Here is a 14,540-nt window from a genome sequence, read left to right on the forward strand (position 1 = left end):
TCCAACCAAAAACCTATTCAAGGAATCCACTGATTTTGAGACGAGGGAGCCAGGAGTGCAAAAATGCTAACTCATCTCCACTTACGTATGTGTGCAGAGACGAGGCAACTGGAAGTCCATTAATTCCTATGGGAATCTTCGTAATATCTGATGTGCCTGCGAAACTCCTCCCTTTCGTAATATTTCAGTGCGGAATTTTGTTGTTAAAAAACCTGAACTTTGGATTTGGTGGATTTTGGAGAGACCGTATGACAGTGTGCTAGCTTAGCTAACAGGCTGCTAAGTGGCTAACAGGCTATTTACTCCAGTTCAGTTGCCTGCTGATTGTCAGGTTAGTTTGTATGATTGAAAAGAACTTACCTGAAACTACCTGTAGCCCCCACGGGTACAGGTATTTTCTATCAGGTTTCTATTCATCCATAAAGAAATACATTTCCGTGCGGTGGACACTAGAGGCATAAAGGCAGTATATTTACGAATCTATGGACACAAATCACACAGGTAACTGGAATCGAGGCATTAGGACTTGTTCCTGGGACACTCTATTGCCCTCACCAATAAGGTATAGGTCCGAATTTTATATTTCAAAAATCCCAAAATTCCTGAGCTTAATTCCTACAGGAAATTTTTCTGAAATTTATCAGGAATTTCTCAACCCTTTGCAACACCAATTATGTGCCATAACCTCAGAGACTCCAGTTTATTCAGCATTAAAAGGAGTGTGTAAATAAACATGTTGCCTCTGAAGTTAAATTGATTTACATATGCAGATTTTAGCGGGTTTGTTCGTTTTTTTTACTGCATTACCTGAAAAACACAAGTTCAAATAATAATATCAAAAGGTTAATGAGAAGTGGCACCACTTACTTAGAGTCCTCACAAGCGATAGATTGAACTCTAGCACTCAATAAATAATTACCCATTGAGGCCATGGGTTGCATTTTTGCACATATGTGCAATGTCATTCAAAGGCACCAATCATCCTCAAGTGCATATATCAGCGCTGCTATTGTATCATGAGGCTATTTAATGGAAAGAAAAGCAGTTTAATTTCCTGAGTGGTTTTACTGTTTAGTTACCTTTTCTGTGCACATATGTTCCTGTCCTGTTGTGTGACAGGCTTTCAGTATTCTAGGTCAGCCCTCCAATGCTCCAGTGTGACTCAAGAATGAAAGGGCATGTACAGGGAAGAAGCAAAAATAGCAGCTGGGCCACAGAAGCCAAAGCTTTGACAAAGCTCGGACATGTGTGTTCCCTGACCTGAATAACCAAGAGAGCTGGGGAGCGCTCAACCAGGTAGGCCCCGGACGCGTTCGGAAAATAACACTATTTTTCTTTTCACATCCATCGGCACTTTTCATTTGTTGTTTGCTCCCTCAACTTTCAGCAAGAGCAGCAGCAGAGCTGACACACCATTTTGTTCACTCAAAAAAACAAAAAAACAACAGAGTGTAGAGGAAAGCTAATCAAACCTGAATTCATTTATTTTAATAAATCTCAGCGTTGAGATCATGTTTAATGTGCTGAGACGATTGCTAATGTGCCTCGGCCCCCCTTGCGCTCGCACGAAAGCACGGGGGGCATTTGCAGTTTCGCCTCCAAACATCTTTTCTGCAATGCTTGTCCAATTACTCACACCAGAGAGGTTTCGGTCCAATCGCTGTCTTCACTCCGGGGTTAAATGGAATTAGCAAAACCGAGACCTCATCATCATCCGTTCCGTTTTGTTCGCGCTTTCACATTCACCACCTGCCAAGTTGCGTAGCCTTTCCATTTTGGAGAGACTTTCAAAGAACAATGGGCAAGTGGCACACAGTGTGTCCATGATCCGTTTCACACTGCGCTCATCAACTACAATTCATTCTTTCACAATAAAAGGTGCAGGAGAAGTAATTACTCAGTAAAAACACGGTTTTAGTCGAGGGGGAGCTACGGTGTGTTATCAGTCGAAACAGAAAAGTGTCTCTGGGAGATGCCAGAGCTCTTGAGAGAAATTAGTCATTTTTATGTCATGTCAACAGAGACGGCGCCAGCCTTCACATGCACACAGTCACAGACAGTCCTGTCTCATGCCAAAGCCTTCATGTCATAAGGTGCAGCCGAACCTCTTTCCCCTGACTTCCTCACGTGGGAAGAAATCACAATGTCATTCTTGACTTGTGATTACTTTGGCACATTGCATGTTACCGGGCTAGAGGCGTTTGTGTTGAGGCATATTGACACCACCACCGCGTCAAGCCCTTTCACATCATCTTTCTTCCTGGAAAATTCTGAGTTTCCCCGCCCTTTTCTCATCCGCCGCGAGAGGTTGATTCAGCGGGACGGTCGGGGCGTAAATGATCAAAATCGGCTGCGTTCGTCCTAAAGCTCAGCAGGCGGCTGAGGAGCGGAGGGAAGAGGAAGGGGGGGAGGGAATGAGTCAAACGAGAGATGACAGAGAATTCAAATAGAGAGGAGAAGCAAAGACGCCAAAAGAAAAGGAGAGACTGCTGGTTTCGGGGTGGTGGAAGGGAAGTGAGGGATGTCAGGCTGGGAAACTAGGATAGAGAGAGGAAAGCAAAGGCAGGAAGAGAGGAACGGAGGGGGGCTGGAACTTTTCAATTACAGCACACACAGACAACAAAGACCCAGATTTCAAGAGACTATAACAGTCTGCAGCCCGGAGGGAAAAGCTCATTTAGCCTCCTTCATTTCTCCTATCCTTTCTCCACACAAATTACAAGTTGGAATATTTAATGCGTTCCTTTTGTTGCACAAGCAAAATGCAGACTTCTGTATCATTACAGATGTCCCGAGTTCAGCTACCTGGGGAGGCAGATCCTCCTGTTGGAAGATTACAAGGAAAAACTACCCACCCCCCCTGCTTTAAATTTCAAAGTGTTTCAGGTGATTGAGGCCGGTCAGCAGCTCAGACAGTGACTACAGCTATTTAGGCTTTGAAGATGAGATCCCTGGTTATTGAACTGACTGTCTTAATTTGCGCTTGAAAAAAAAGGAGAAAAAACAAGACGTCCCCTGGCATCCTGGGGGGAGCTTGCCAAATAACATTAAAGCAAAAGGGAATCAATGGAAGCAGGCTATTGATTCAACCCCATCATGGATAACAGACACTCTCCTCGCAGCCCATTTAACACAGGGAGGCCTTTGTCAATCCGGTTTTCAGTGTGAATGACAAGCATAATGACAAGATGGCCAGAAAGAGCGAGACAAAAGACTCTCCTGGCAAACATAAACTATAATTGCCCCAACATCAAATAACTTTTGGCTGAGGAATTTAGCTTCTTTAACGTTGTTGTATAGTCCCTGAAGAGCAGACACAGGAGTCTAATTAGAGATTCATCTGCTGTACCTGTCGACCCCCAAACACACACACACACACACACACAGATCTACATACCAGCTACCTCCTTCACCTTAATTTGAAGGCTTGTGGCAGCTAACTTCCCTCTAACGTCATTCAGCTCTCTCACGTCTGAGAGATTTGTCGACTGCGCGTCAAGTAGTTGTGATGTTGCTGCGAGGAAAGGCAGGTGGGGAAAAAATAATCCACATCAGCATCTGTTCCTACACCTGTCTCGCCCATCACTGTCTGAGAAACACCATTAGCGATGTGAATCCACACTAAAAAGGTTTGGAGCGTTCAGAGTTTACAAGTTGCAGGTTAAACGTTTCTTTCTGTGTAATTATGAATTTCCTTTTACACTCAGGTTTCTTTCTTCTTCTTTTTCTTTTTTTTTTAGAAATGCAAATTATAACGCGTGGAGATGGCAAAATGACGATGCACTCTTGAACTTGAATCATCCAAGAAACCTGTTTCCTGATGATGGCCTGTAATTATTCTCACTGGTAAATCCAGCATGTCACCATAGGAAAGGTGGACCATTTAGTCAAGCAAAGCTGCAGGCTCTGAAGCAATGGCACAGGACAATAAAGGCAGAAAAAAACAACACTGGGGGATAATTAGCCTATTATCAAGCTCATTTGAACACTTTTAATGTGGCACGTTCACACAGAGAGGAACACGCTGTGGTGGCAAATAATGAGGATGAATTATAGGAAGGTGTAATGGTGGTGGTGAGTGATGGAGGAGGCAGATGGACTACTATCATCATCATCACCTCAGAACTTGAATACACCCTGACTGTATGTTCACCCTCATCATGATGCACTTGCTCGCCCTCTTGCTTTCTCACTTGTAAAAAAAAAAAAAAAAAAAAAACCTGGGGAAGAAAAAGCTCTCTGTGTGGAAGCAGACGCTCATTCATCCAGCAGCTCACTCTGCAGCGGAGGAGGAAGAGGAGGAGGAGGGGGGAGACCAGCTCACACGCAACGTTTAGCAAGAATTTAGCAGCAACTTTAAGGATCATACGGTGCGTAAAATGGATTTCTGCACAGGATGGAGAAATTTTGCATTCTGGAAATATGTGTGACCGCGCGGACGGGATGAACTCCTCTGTGCTCGTGCCTCCTCCACTGCTGCTGCTGCTGCTGCAACTTCGGGAGCGGGTGGATGGTGCACGGATGCGGGAGGATCATCTCCAGAAATAAAGTTGAGCGAGAGCCGAAATCAAGTTGGAGTAGCGCTTCAAAGAAAGCACTCATCACGACTTAATGAATTTGGCCGGATCACTCAGCTGGAGAGGTTTTATTCGCAGCTCTCGCAAGACAGAGTTCACTTATTGCTGAGAGCGCATCGTTTGATCTCTATTGCAAAATCAGGTAAGTGTTTACAAAAAATATTGGCACTGTTTTACTCTTTCATATTGGTGTTATTTTGTGCGCGTTCTGCGCTCCAAAATATGCGCGACGCACTACTTTCTCCATCCATTAAAATGTGTGAAACTGTTCTGTCCTCTCATCCACAGTCCGGAGAGAATGAGGTGTCGCTGGGTGAAGCATGAGCTGTCAGAGAATCAGTCATAAGCGGCTGTCTCTGCTATGGGAGGGGGCGGCTCTCAGCCTCTGGCTCTGCTGCTGCTGCTGCTGGACCTCCGGGGCCGCTGGAGCCGCATCCGCCGCCGGACAAGGCGACGGCGCCCCGGGCACCCTGGGCTGGCTGCTGTCCGATAAAGGGCCCTTCCACCAGTCACTGGAGTTCACGGAGGCTGCGGAGAGGTACCAGCAGGGCTTCACCACCAGATACAAGATCTACAGGTGAGGCAGATAGAGAGCTTTCTCTCTCTGTGTGCGCGCTTTATGTATTTATGTTTCTTTCAGGTGTTTCGAGCTGCGAGTGTTTTTGCAGGTTTTCATTTCACCCAACATGCCACCGGATAATTTCACTGATGAGCACTTTGAGCCGGAGAGGAACTAATCAGTGAAAGCAGCTGCTGTAGTGTTTGGATTGAAAACCTGCGCACTCTCAGGATTGCCCTCACAGGTATCAACACCTGCACCGAATTAGTTGCAGGCTGATGAGCAAATCTGAAGAATCACTGTAGCGATGCAGAGCGCGCCCTTTGCTCCTGCCTTTAAGTATTCGGACTGAAAAAAATATGACTTTCTGCTTCAGTGTTTGACGTTTGATTATCAGGCGGGAGTTAATTCCCTGACACTGTGTGAACAGTTCCATCCTTTTAGTGACTTCCTGCAGTGTCGTTGAGCTGCACTTTGCTGCTGCCTTTGTCTAAATGTTCCTCACCAGCATTCTTAAGAGGCAGTGAACTGTATCTTTGCTTTTGTGCAGCTGTTAGTAATCTATTATGTGGACGGATGCATCATTGTCTGTGGTTAAATTACACACACATGCAATAAGATGGGTCTGAATTAGATATATTATTACATACATGTTTTTGTCAGACGGCTTTGTTTTTATTTTGTTGTCTAATACAGTTGTTAGGGTGTATATACGTTTAAATGTTAGATTTTGCTGAGAAAAGGACATTATATGGTTATTATCTCTGCCAGCTGTTCCTGTGGAACAAGGCCCTCCTGTGGCCTTGAGGGAATCATGTGTTTGGCCGTTTGTGTCTGTCTGTCTGCAGCTAGAGCTGCAAACTACTGGAGCTATCTGCCTAATATTTTGCGTGCACTTGTATGACTGTGTGCTCAGGAATCTCTTGTGTTTGCAGTGATTAAAGCCGTCATTAAAGAAGTATTTCACTGCTGGAAAGATGGCCTTTTAATAATAAAACTGGGATGTCTATGCAGAAGACGGACGCAAATACTTTTGAAATTGCTGCTACGTGACCATAGAAAAGGACGCTTTTTTGTAGGCTACACCTACCAGAATGCACTGCGCTATACTACACCGATAAATGCACCTGCTGGTGGGTGATGTAATGCGAACATGTCTGTTTGGGAGGGACAAGTCCACCGGGCGTAGCTCTACACTGTCAGCCTGCAATCCGGTTTTGCTTCGTCCTTTGCACAGCATCATACCACACTGTGAATGTTTCAGAGGTGGGGCTTTTGCCTGTCCAGTTGTAGACTTGCAGATTTTGCAGAGTAAGTAGGCTATGTAGTTCAATGAGGGGTTTTTTTGTCTTTCATTTTGTTTATTGTTGTCATTTCCCACTTTGTTGTGCTGCAGCCTACAAACAAAGTTAATATCCTTAAGATTCCAGTCATGAACAACTTGGATCAAAGATTTGCGGCTGTGTTTAAGATGTTCATCCTCATAATGATACTGTATCTATATTTCATACAGAGTGCCTGTTAGCAGGAGAATTTGATCTGCTCTGTGCAACACACTGCAGCTCCATCAAAAACAGACAAGCATGTATTTTTATTAGTTTCTGGAACGCTTCTGAAATGTGCTGTGCCATGTCTGCTGGAATTACAAGAACTGTCTAGAGTTGCAGCAATCAGCTCAGGTGGTGGAGATCTGTAATCTACTAAGCGCACTATTGTCGTTACATATTTGGGTCTATTATTTTGTTGAATGTCTTTGTTAATATCTGCAGTTGTTAGGCTGTACATATTTGAGGTTTTCAGGTCTTGCTGTGAAGAAGACATTCTTGTGAAGTCTGTTTATTGGGGCAGTTTTCATTATATTTAGCATTTAGGTGACTTATCAGTGCCTCGAGGCCCAAGTTTCCTCTTTCGAAAAAATATACTTTGTGTGCATCTGTAGGTGCATGAATCAACTGGTCTGTTATCTCCTCTCAGGAATCTTATAGGCTATGGTGTTTATCTCTCAGTGACAGCTGCATTTTTTTTTTTTCAATAGACCTGCTGCATAAATGTCCCAATAGCCCCCCTCCCTGAATTGAGGCTGCTTCTCTTCCAAACCTCTTCCATATTTAGTGAAAATCATTGAAAGTGACAAAGGATGGGACAGCTCTGATTGTCAAAGGCGGGCCACCGTCTATACTGGCTGGCTTACAGCTCGAGGGTCTTTTACCCTGAAGCAGTTGATCCTTCAACCTGTAAGGTGCCTGCTCGCATTTCGAACCAAAAGGCTGTTTTAAAGGTTCAGTGTGTAGGATTAAGGGGGATATATTGTCAGAAATGGAATACAATATAACAAGCATGTTTTCTTTGGTGTATAACCACCTGAAAATAAGAACCTTTGTGTTTTTGTTACCTTCAAAAAAGCCGTTTATTAGGCTTAAGCTGAACACTTGGATGAGCATTGAGGACGAGTATCATCCAAGTAAAATGTGTCAATGTCCATACTTGTGATGAAGGAAAATCTTCATTTGGGCAGCTGTGTTCAATCTCTTACTCTTGTGATGAAAAATAATCTGAAGCCTAATTCTGAGATTGTTCTGTAAATAGTTTTCTGATAATTAACCATAAATATAGCAAGTTCTAATCAGCCTATCAATCATAACAACAACTCCTGGTTAGGCGCCCACCCGCACTCCCCCGATTGCAGATGCGGATACAAATTATGTAGTTGAGTGAACACATACAGATAATGGTGTACTTGCTCAGTCCTACAATTTACATCTACTACTGCCATGTTGCACAGCCATATTTCTATAGTAACCCAGAAAAGACAAACCAAACACTGGCTGTAGACAGGGCCATTCACGTTTTCGCTTCAGCCACTGTAGTTCACAGCACCTCTGCGATGAGCCAAACAGCGTCGGCAAAACATCAACTTTTAACATGAAAATGCTTCAATCAGTGTGGGTACCCACAAAATGAGGCCTGAAAGAGGCATACGCCACTTCCCATGCAAAAGTTATGATCTATAAAAAAAAAAATAACTTGATGGGTGAAACTTTGACCCATGCTCATGAACATTTTGGAGACAAGTAATTGGCGACGCAGATGGTGAGGTGGAAGCCTGATTGTAGAAGTTGTCGAATACTTGGCTTTTGTTCGGACGAACATTTTTAGTATGGATCCTACACATTCTTTTATAAACAAGGCCCCAGATCAGTTTGTTTTGGCAAGGAGGAGACCTCTATGGATAATTCAGCTCCTGGTTAAAACCTCCTAAACGTCTGGATCTTAATGTATCAGAGGTGAAAAAAAAGGAGGAGCATACAGCGCAGGAGCTGAGCTAGCGGTACAACTGTGATGAGCCAAACAGCATCGGAGAAACACTGATTGGCAACGTGAAACTGCTTTACGGCACATTTATACTCCTTTTATGTGTGTAAATAGATGCACTTTTTCAAATGTTGTAAACGTCACTGCCCTCATAGATACAGCCAATAGATGGCGCTGGAGTTTCTGACAACAACAAATGAGGTGACGATGGAGAAGGTCTTAATAATACACCTGTTAATGGAGACAGCATTGTAGACTCCGTCCACATTGTGACATGGATGAAGAATTATTTTCACTATATTGCCAATTTGTCCCGCTCTGCCATTTTTAAAATGTCTTCGGCATCTCCTACAGTCGTATGTCGCTTAAACTATGCTTCACTGCCCCCATGATCTCTGGGGAATGAAATATCTTTCATATAAATATGAAATGAATGCAGAGTATGGACAGACAGGTCCGTCCGTGTCCATATACATATCTAATGTTAAAGCATAAATGAGCCCTTTTCAGTGTTTTACCAGTTTTCATCACCCAGTCTGTTTGCATTGGAGAGAAAGAGACCTCTGTGTATAATTCGGCTCCTGGTAACAGGGCTCCTGAACGATGAACACTATAAGGAATTCTAACCTGGAGTTCACGCTTGGCACACACATTTTCAGCTGGTTGCAATCTGCAGTTATCATCACTAGATGCCACTAAATCCTGCACACAGCTCCTTTAATAATTAGGGATTAAGGGTTTCGAGCAAGACTCCAAAATTAGACCAAATTTTGGTTGAACAACCACTGCAACAAGATGTCAATTTGTCAGTCAGTTTTAACCTGTTCATTTGCCCCTTTTGCCCTATCATATAATGTCTTGTGGAGATGGTATCAGGTAAATAATAAGAAGGCGTTTACTCCTAGAAATATGTCCTAAATGTAATTTCCACACACCCAGAGTTGCAGATGCTCAGTATTTTTCTACATAGCCTGGAGTCTGAACTCCTATTCTGCCTCTGACCTCTGTAATAACTGAAACACCACCATGAGCGTCACATGGCCGTCACTCATGAAGCAGCAGCATGTGATTAAGCTGTCCATTTGCTCCTCTCATATTGTTTTCAATCATAGTAGATGTTTTTATCACTACTGATTGCTTCCAGTACGTACAGTAAGCCTTCGTATTTGAATTGCTGAGTGCAGTCCTACGGCAAACACCCTTGTGATTGTCATATGTGAATGCTGATGGAATAGCTGTAGGCTAAACCCTGGGCTGGAACCACAACACCCATCTGTCCACCGGGGACGGACACTCAGCCTGTCCCCTCGTTATAATGATTGGCTGTAATGACACACTCCACACTGTCCCGGTTCCCCAATTATTTCGCTGCCGATCATTTTTCTCGTGGCAGTGATTTGATTGCCTCCCAGAAGGAAAGGGAGGTACACAGAGCAGCAGGCAGCACGGTGGGAGAGGTAGACATTAACTGATGCTATGGAGGGAGGCAGGGATAGACAGAGTGAGGAGCAGTGATATCTCCCAGACGGTTTGTGAATAGCTAGAGTTCAGCGAGACTTGTGTCCAAAGGGCACAAGATAACAAATGATGGCAGCTGATGATGTGAGACTATATTTTGGTTTCACGTCTTTCTGTTGCTGTGGGAGTTGCAGCGCTGCATTACAATAAGTTCTGTTTTATCCGTGCAGGAGTTATTTTAAGCTGTGACAAGCTTGTTCAGACAACGGTGACAGATAACAAGAGGTTCCCAACCAGGGGGTACGTGGAGGTATTGAGGAGTAGCTCAGCTAATTTGAAAAAGAAGGAATTATAATTTGGTTGAAAAGTATATATATCCGCATATGTGTCTGGCTATGACAGGCAGCCCGAGTCAGTTTTAACACCAGAGCACCACTAGTCTTATTTAACAAGGAGTTCTTCAAATTGACATTTGATATTTTGGGAAATTCGCTCATTTCTCTTGAGTTAGATCATTAATTCATAAAGAGAACTGAATAAGCTGAGTGGATTAAAGCCTGATATTAAAACAAGTCATTTAGCAGGGGTTGTTATGAAAGAAATGTATCCCCTGATTTTATACTTGCTCTTTTACAGTGTAAGTCTATAAGGAAAAAGTCTTTTTGGACCCAAAGGCGTCATACGATGGAAGTTAAATTAAGGCCAAAACACACCGGCGGTGAGCGGCGTGTCAAAAACTACACCACTGTTATTTTCATTGTATAATGCCACACCTGCAGCTAGACACGCTAGGCGCTCTTAGACGCACCGCCCTGCTGCACTTTACGCCACTGTTGTATTTCCATCCTTACTGCCCCTAGAATTAAATGCATTGTACATACCGTAGCTCTTTTTCTCTGCTCCTATGGCAGCTCTACTCTTCTCCTCACCACTGACGCTAAGAGAACTCTCTTGCTGTTGCTTTGTCTCGTTTTCAATGAAGACTGGATGAGGAGAGACTTGTTGAGATCGAGAAATATCCTGAGTTTAAACGACTCACAATCCCGTCAGTATAAAGGTGGAAGAGGTACAGATCTTTCAGTAACAATCATTTTGTGTGGTTGTCTCTTGATGAGCTGCAGCGCGACGTGTCTGGGGTGCGCTGGGGGCCGCACTTGATGCATGCTAACTGATATTATGTGTGGAGGCGGTGTCAGTGTGTTTTCAGCTTTATGATGGAAATACATTTGTGAACCCTAAATGGTCCGGCTTGTTCCGACTGGTTTTGCCTCAACTGTTTTCAAAATGGCAGCCGCTGCACAAACTTTCTCATTTTTCAGCTAAACAGTGCACTAAAACATTTCATAATAACATTAATATTTGAGGTTAGAAAAAGACAGTTTCTGTGCTCTAGGCCCCTGGGGTTTTTGCCAGAGTGCTCTGAACTCCTCAAAAATAACTTCAACTCTAAGTGGAAAATTAGCCCATATGATCTTTTGTTATCTTCGTCATAAATCAGTTTGAGAGGCGGGCCTTCTGTGGTGGTCACGACAACTGGTGGTGGCAGTTGCTAGATATCCAGAGCTATACAGCCCAACGATAGACAAACTGCCCCGAGTCATCCTATAATATACTTGGAAATGCGAAGCTCCTGGACCAGCTGGTGTTGGGCAGAAGCCTCAGGTGTTACTAAAATGACACTGGGGGCAGCCTTTTGTGTTGTATCTTGACACAGAAGGGGTCTGCAGCTAGGTTTAGGCACAAAACTACCTGGTTATGGTTAGGAAACGACTGCAGATGTTGCTTAAACACATCCAGCTTTGAGTGTCACCAACGTGGCAGGAGAGGCAGCAGTGTGTCGCTACAAAACACCTGAGTTTGAGTGGCACAAACACCTCAACAGAGGTTGTTGTATGTTGGTCCCGAACACCAGTCTCCTGGGTCAAAGTCCTATTTTTGCTGGACCCTCCCCACCAGAGCGGACTTTGACGCTCTTTAAACTACATCTGCTGCTCTCAGCGTCTAATAATGACACGAATGGGTTTACATTGGAGTTGGTGGAAAGCCCTGTGCATCTCACACAGATGCTTAATGGCAGCCAAGCAGTGAATTCTGACACCCTGGGAGCGACTGAGAATGTGGATCTGCATGATACATGGACCTACACTTGTATAGCACCTTTCTAGTCTTCCGACCACTCAAGGTGCTTCTTACACTACGAGTCACATTCACCCATTCACACACACATTCATACACTGGTGGCCGAAGCTACCATACATTCTCGGGGTAATAATGGACTCAGACTTGAACTTTAACAGCCTCATCAAATCAATAACATCAGCAGCTTTTTACCATCTAAAAAACATTGCCAAAATCAAAGGTATAGTGTCTAAACCTGACTTGGAGAGACTTATCCATGCATTTGTCTCTAGTAGGTTAGACTACTGTAACGGCCTGCTCACTGGCCTCTCCAAACGGGCCGTAAGACAGCTGCAGTACATCCAGAATGCTGCTGCTCGGGTCCTGACCAGAACCAGGAAGTACGAGCACATTAGTCCTGTGCTCAGGTCTCTACACTGGCTTCCTGTGGCTCAGAGAATAGACTTTAAAGCAGCTCTGCTTGTGTACAAGTCTCTCCACGGCCTAGCACCAAAGTACATCTCTGACATGTTAGTGCCATATGAACCATCTCGGACTCTGAGGACCTCAGGGACCGGCCTCCTGCTGGTGCCCAGAGTCAGGACTAAACATGGGGAATCAGGATTCCAGTTTTATGCAGCTAAAATCTGGAACAGTCTTTCTGAAGATGTGAGACAGGCCTCTACTCTGACAATGTTCAAATCTAGGCTCAAAACAGCTCTATTTCACTGTGCACATGACTGAAAGGATCTTATCTGCACTCTTCTCTTTTAAAGTTCATTTTATAATGATTATTTATGTTTTTATTTTGTATTGTGATTTTAATGCATTTTCTTGTTCTGTAAAGCACTTTGAATTACTTTGTGTACGAATTGTGCTCTACAAATAAACTTGCCTTGCCTTGGCTTACAAGGTGCCACCTGCGACTCAGTTTAAACACATTTACACACCAATGAAACAGCCATCGGGAGCAAATTGGGGTATAGTATCTTGCTCAAGAATACTTCAACATGCGTGCTGGAGCTTCCTGAGCCACAGTGTCCCTCAGGAATGTAACACTCCCTCCAGGTTGCTATAAAACCCCCAAATTTTCTGACAAAATAACTAGGACATGACCTCTGTGCCTTAGCTATGGTTAAGAGTGCATCAAAAAGAGTTATCAAGTGAACAGACATTTGAAATGAAAATATAAAGTGCTGGATAAATGACTAAAATGCTGAGCTTCTGCTCCGAGTCGTAGCAGTACAAAAGCAGATTTGAGCGCACCAAAGCAAACGATGTCAAGCCTCAACAACAACAACCCACTTGTATAATGTATCAACGGTGTTAAATAACATCCAACGTCGATCAATGCGAATGAACACATCGTTGCCTTAATAGACTTAATGTGATTCTCAGGGGAAAAATAAAAATCTAAACAGTGGATAAAAAAACTGGCCACAACACAACCTGTTTGCCAACACTTATCTTGTACTTCCTCTGGTAAAGAAAAAATACAAGAAGGTAGTTGTTTTCTTATATATAGGCATTTTCAAAGGCATGTTATTAGAGCTCCCTGGGGGAAACATTACAGCTTCATCGCGTGTTAATGATTTATGTGCATGTGTGTGTTGTGATATATGTAACACAGATTCACCTCATCCTTTGCTTTCTACACAGCTTGTTAAAAGGCCACCTGGGGCCTCATACACCACTAAAGGCTGAAAACCAAGTGAGCAAATGTCTCTGTGCATGTGTGTGTGTTGTTGTGTCTCCAGGGAGTTTGGTCGATGGAAGGTCAACAGCCTGGCGGTGGAGAAGCGGGACGGTTTTGGTGGCAGCGGCGGCCTGGCTCTGCCCCTCGACCCCGACTTCATGCACACCATCCGCCAGCTGGGGAGGCGGCCAACCCTCCAGACGATTACAGAGAGTCTAATCAAGAAATATGGCACCCACCTCCTCCTCTCTGCCACTCTGGGAGGTACAGTGGAGTACGCAGAGCTTCAAAGCAAGCCTGATTCACACTGTTTTTAATGTGATTTTTTTTATTTTCCTTCAGCACATGGGGCACCGTTTTTACCGTCTGTTGCTTTCTAAACAACAAAGCATATAATAATTTTTCTGGATCAGTGTTTTTTTGGCTCAGGGAAAACATCAAATTGCTCTGGTTTATTGTACAAAAAATAAATTGGAGAAGGCAGTGAAAGGCAGATTTTATATTTATGTGTGGCTTTAAAAATTGCATGTTTCCCTTTGCGGAGCTTCAACACTTTTGTGCAGCACTATCATTTGTATTCATTTGGCTTATCTTTCCTTTCTTTAATAAATCAATATCAGAAATGATCCCTTATTAGGCAAGGTGAAAATGTGGGTGTGAGAAGTGTCTGCTTGAAGAAAATATGAGGGAGCTATCCAAATGCAGATTTTGTCAAGAACAGCTATTGGCAATGTACCTTGAAATCCAGGATTATTTTTGATGTTTCGAATCGCTTTTATCATATTCCCACAAATACAGCAACTGGCCAAAAAAACAATCA

The 14,540-nt window shown here is 43.6% G+C and overlaps 1 protein-coding gene across 1 annotated transcript in view; it reads left to right on the plus strand.

Moving 5' to 3' along the window:
* The first annotated feature begins 4,314 nt into the window (after positions 1 to 4,314).
* Positions 4,315 to 14,540, plus strand: part of LOC126383012 (BMP/retinoic acid-inducible neural-specific protein 3-like) — a 41,030-nt gene continuing 30,804 nt past the window's right edge. The window contains exons 1-3 of the mRNA XM_050033361.1: positions 4,315 to 4,719; positions 4,866 to 5,154; positions 13,782 to 13,984. Of these exons, the coding sequence (XP_049889318.1) occupies positions 4,898 to 5,154; positions 13,782 to 13,984 (460 nt within the window). The 5' untranslated portion in view covers positions 4,315 to 4,719; positions 4,866 to 4,897. The remainder of the gene's footprint in view (positions 4,720 to 4,865; positions 5,155 to 13,781; positions 13,985 to 14,540) is intronic.

The sequence above is a fragment of the Epinephelus moara genome, chromosome 21, assembly GCF_006386435.1.
Source record: "Epinephelus moara isolate mb chromosome 21, YSFRI_EMoa_1.0, whole genome shotgun sequence".
In the NCBI taxonomy this organism is placed as follows: Eukaryota; Metazoa; Chordata; class Actinopteri; order Perciformes; family Serranidae; genus Epinephelus; species Epinephelus moara.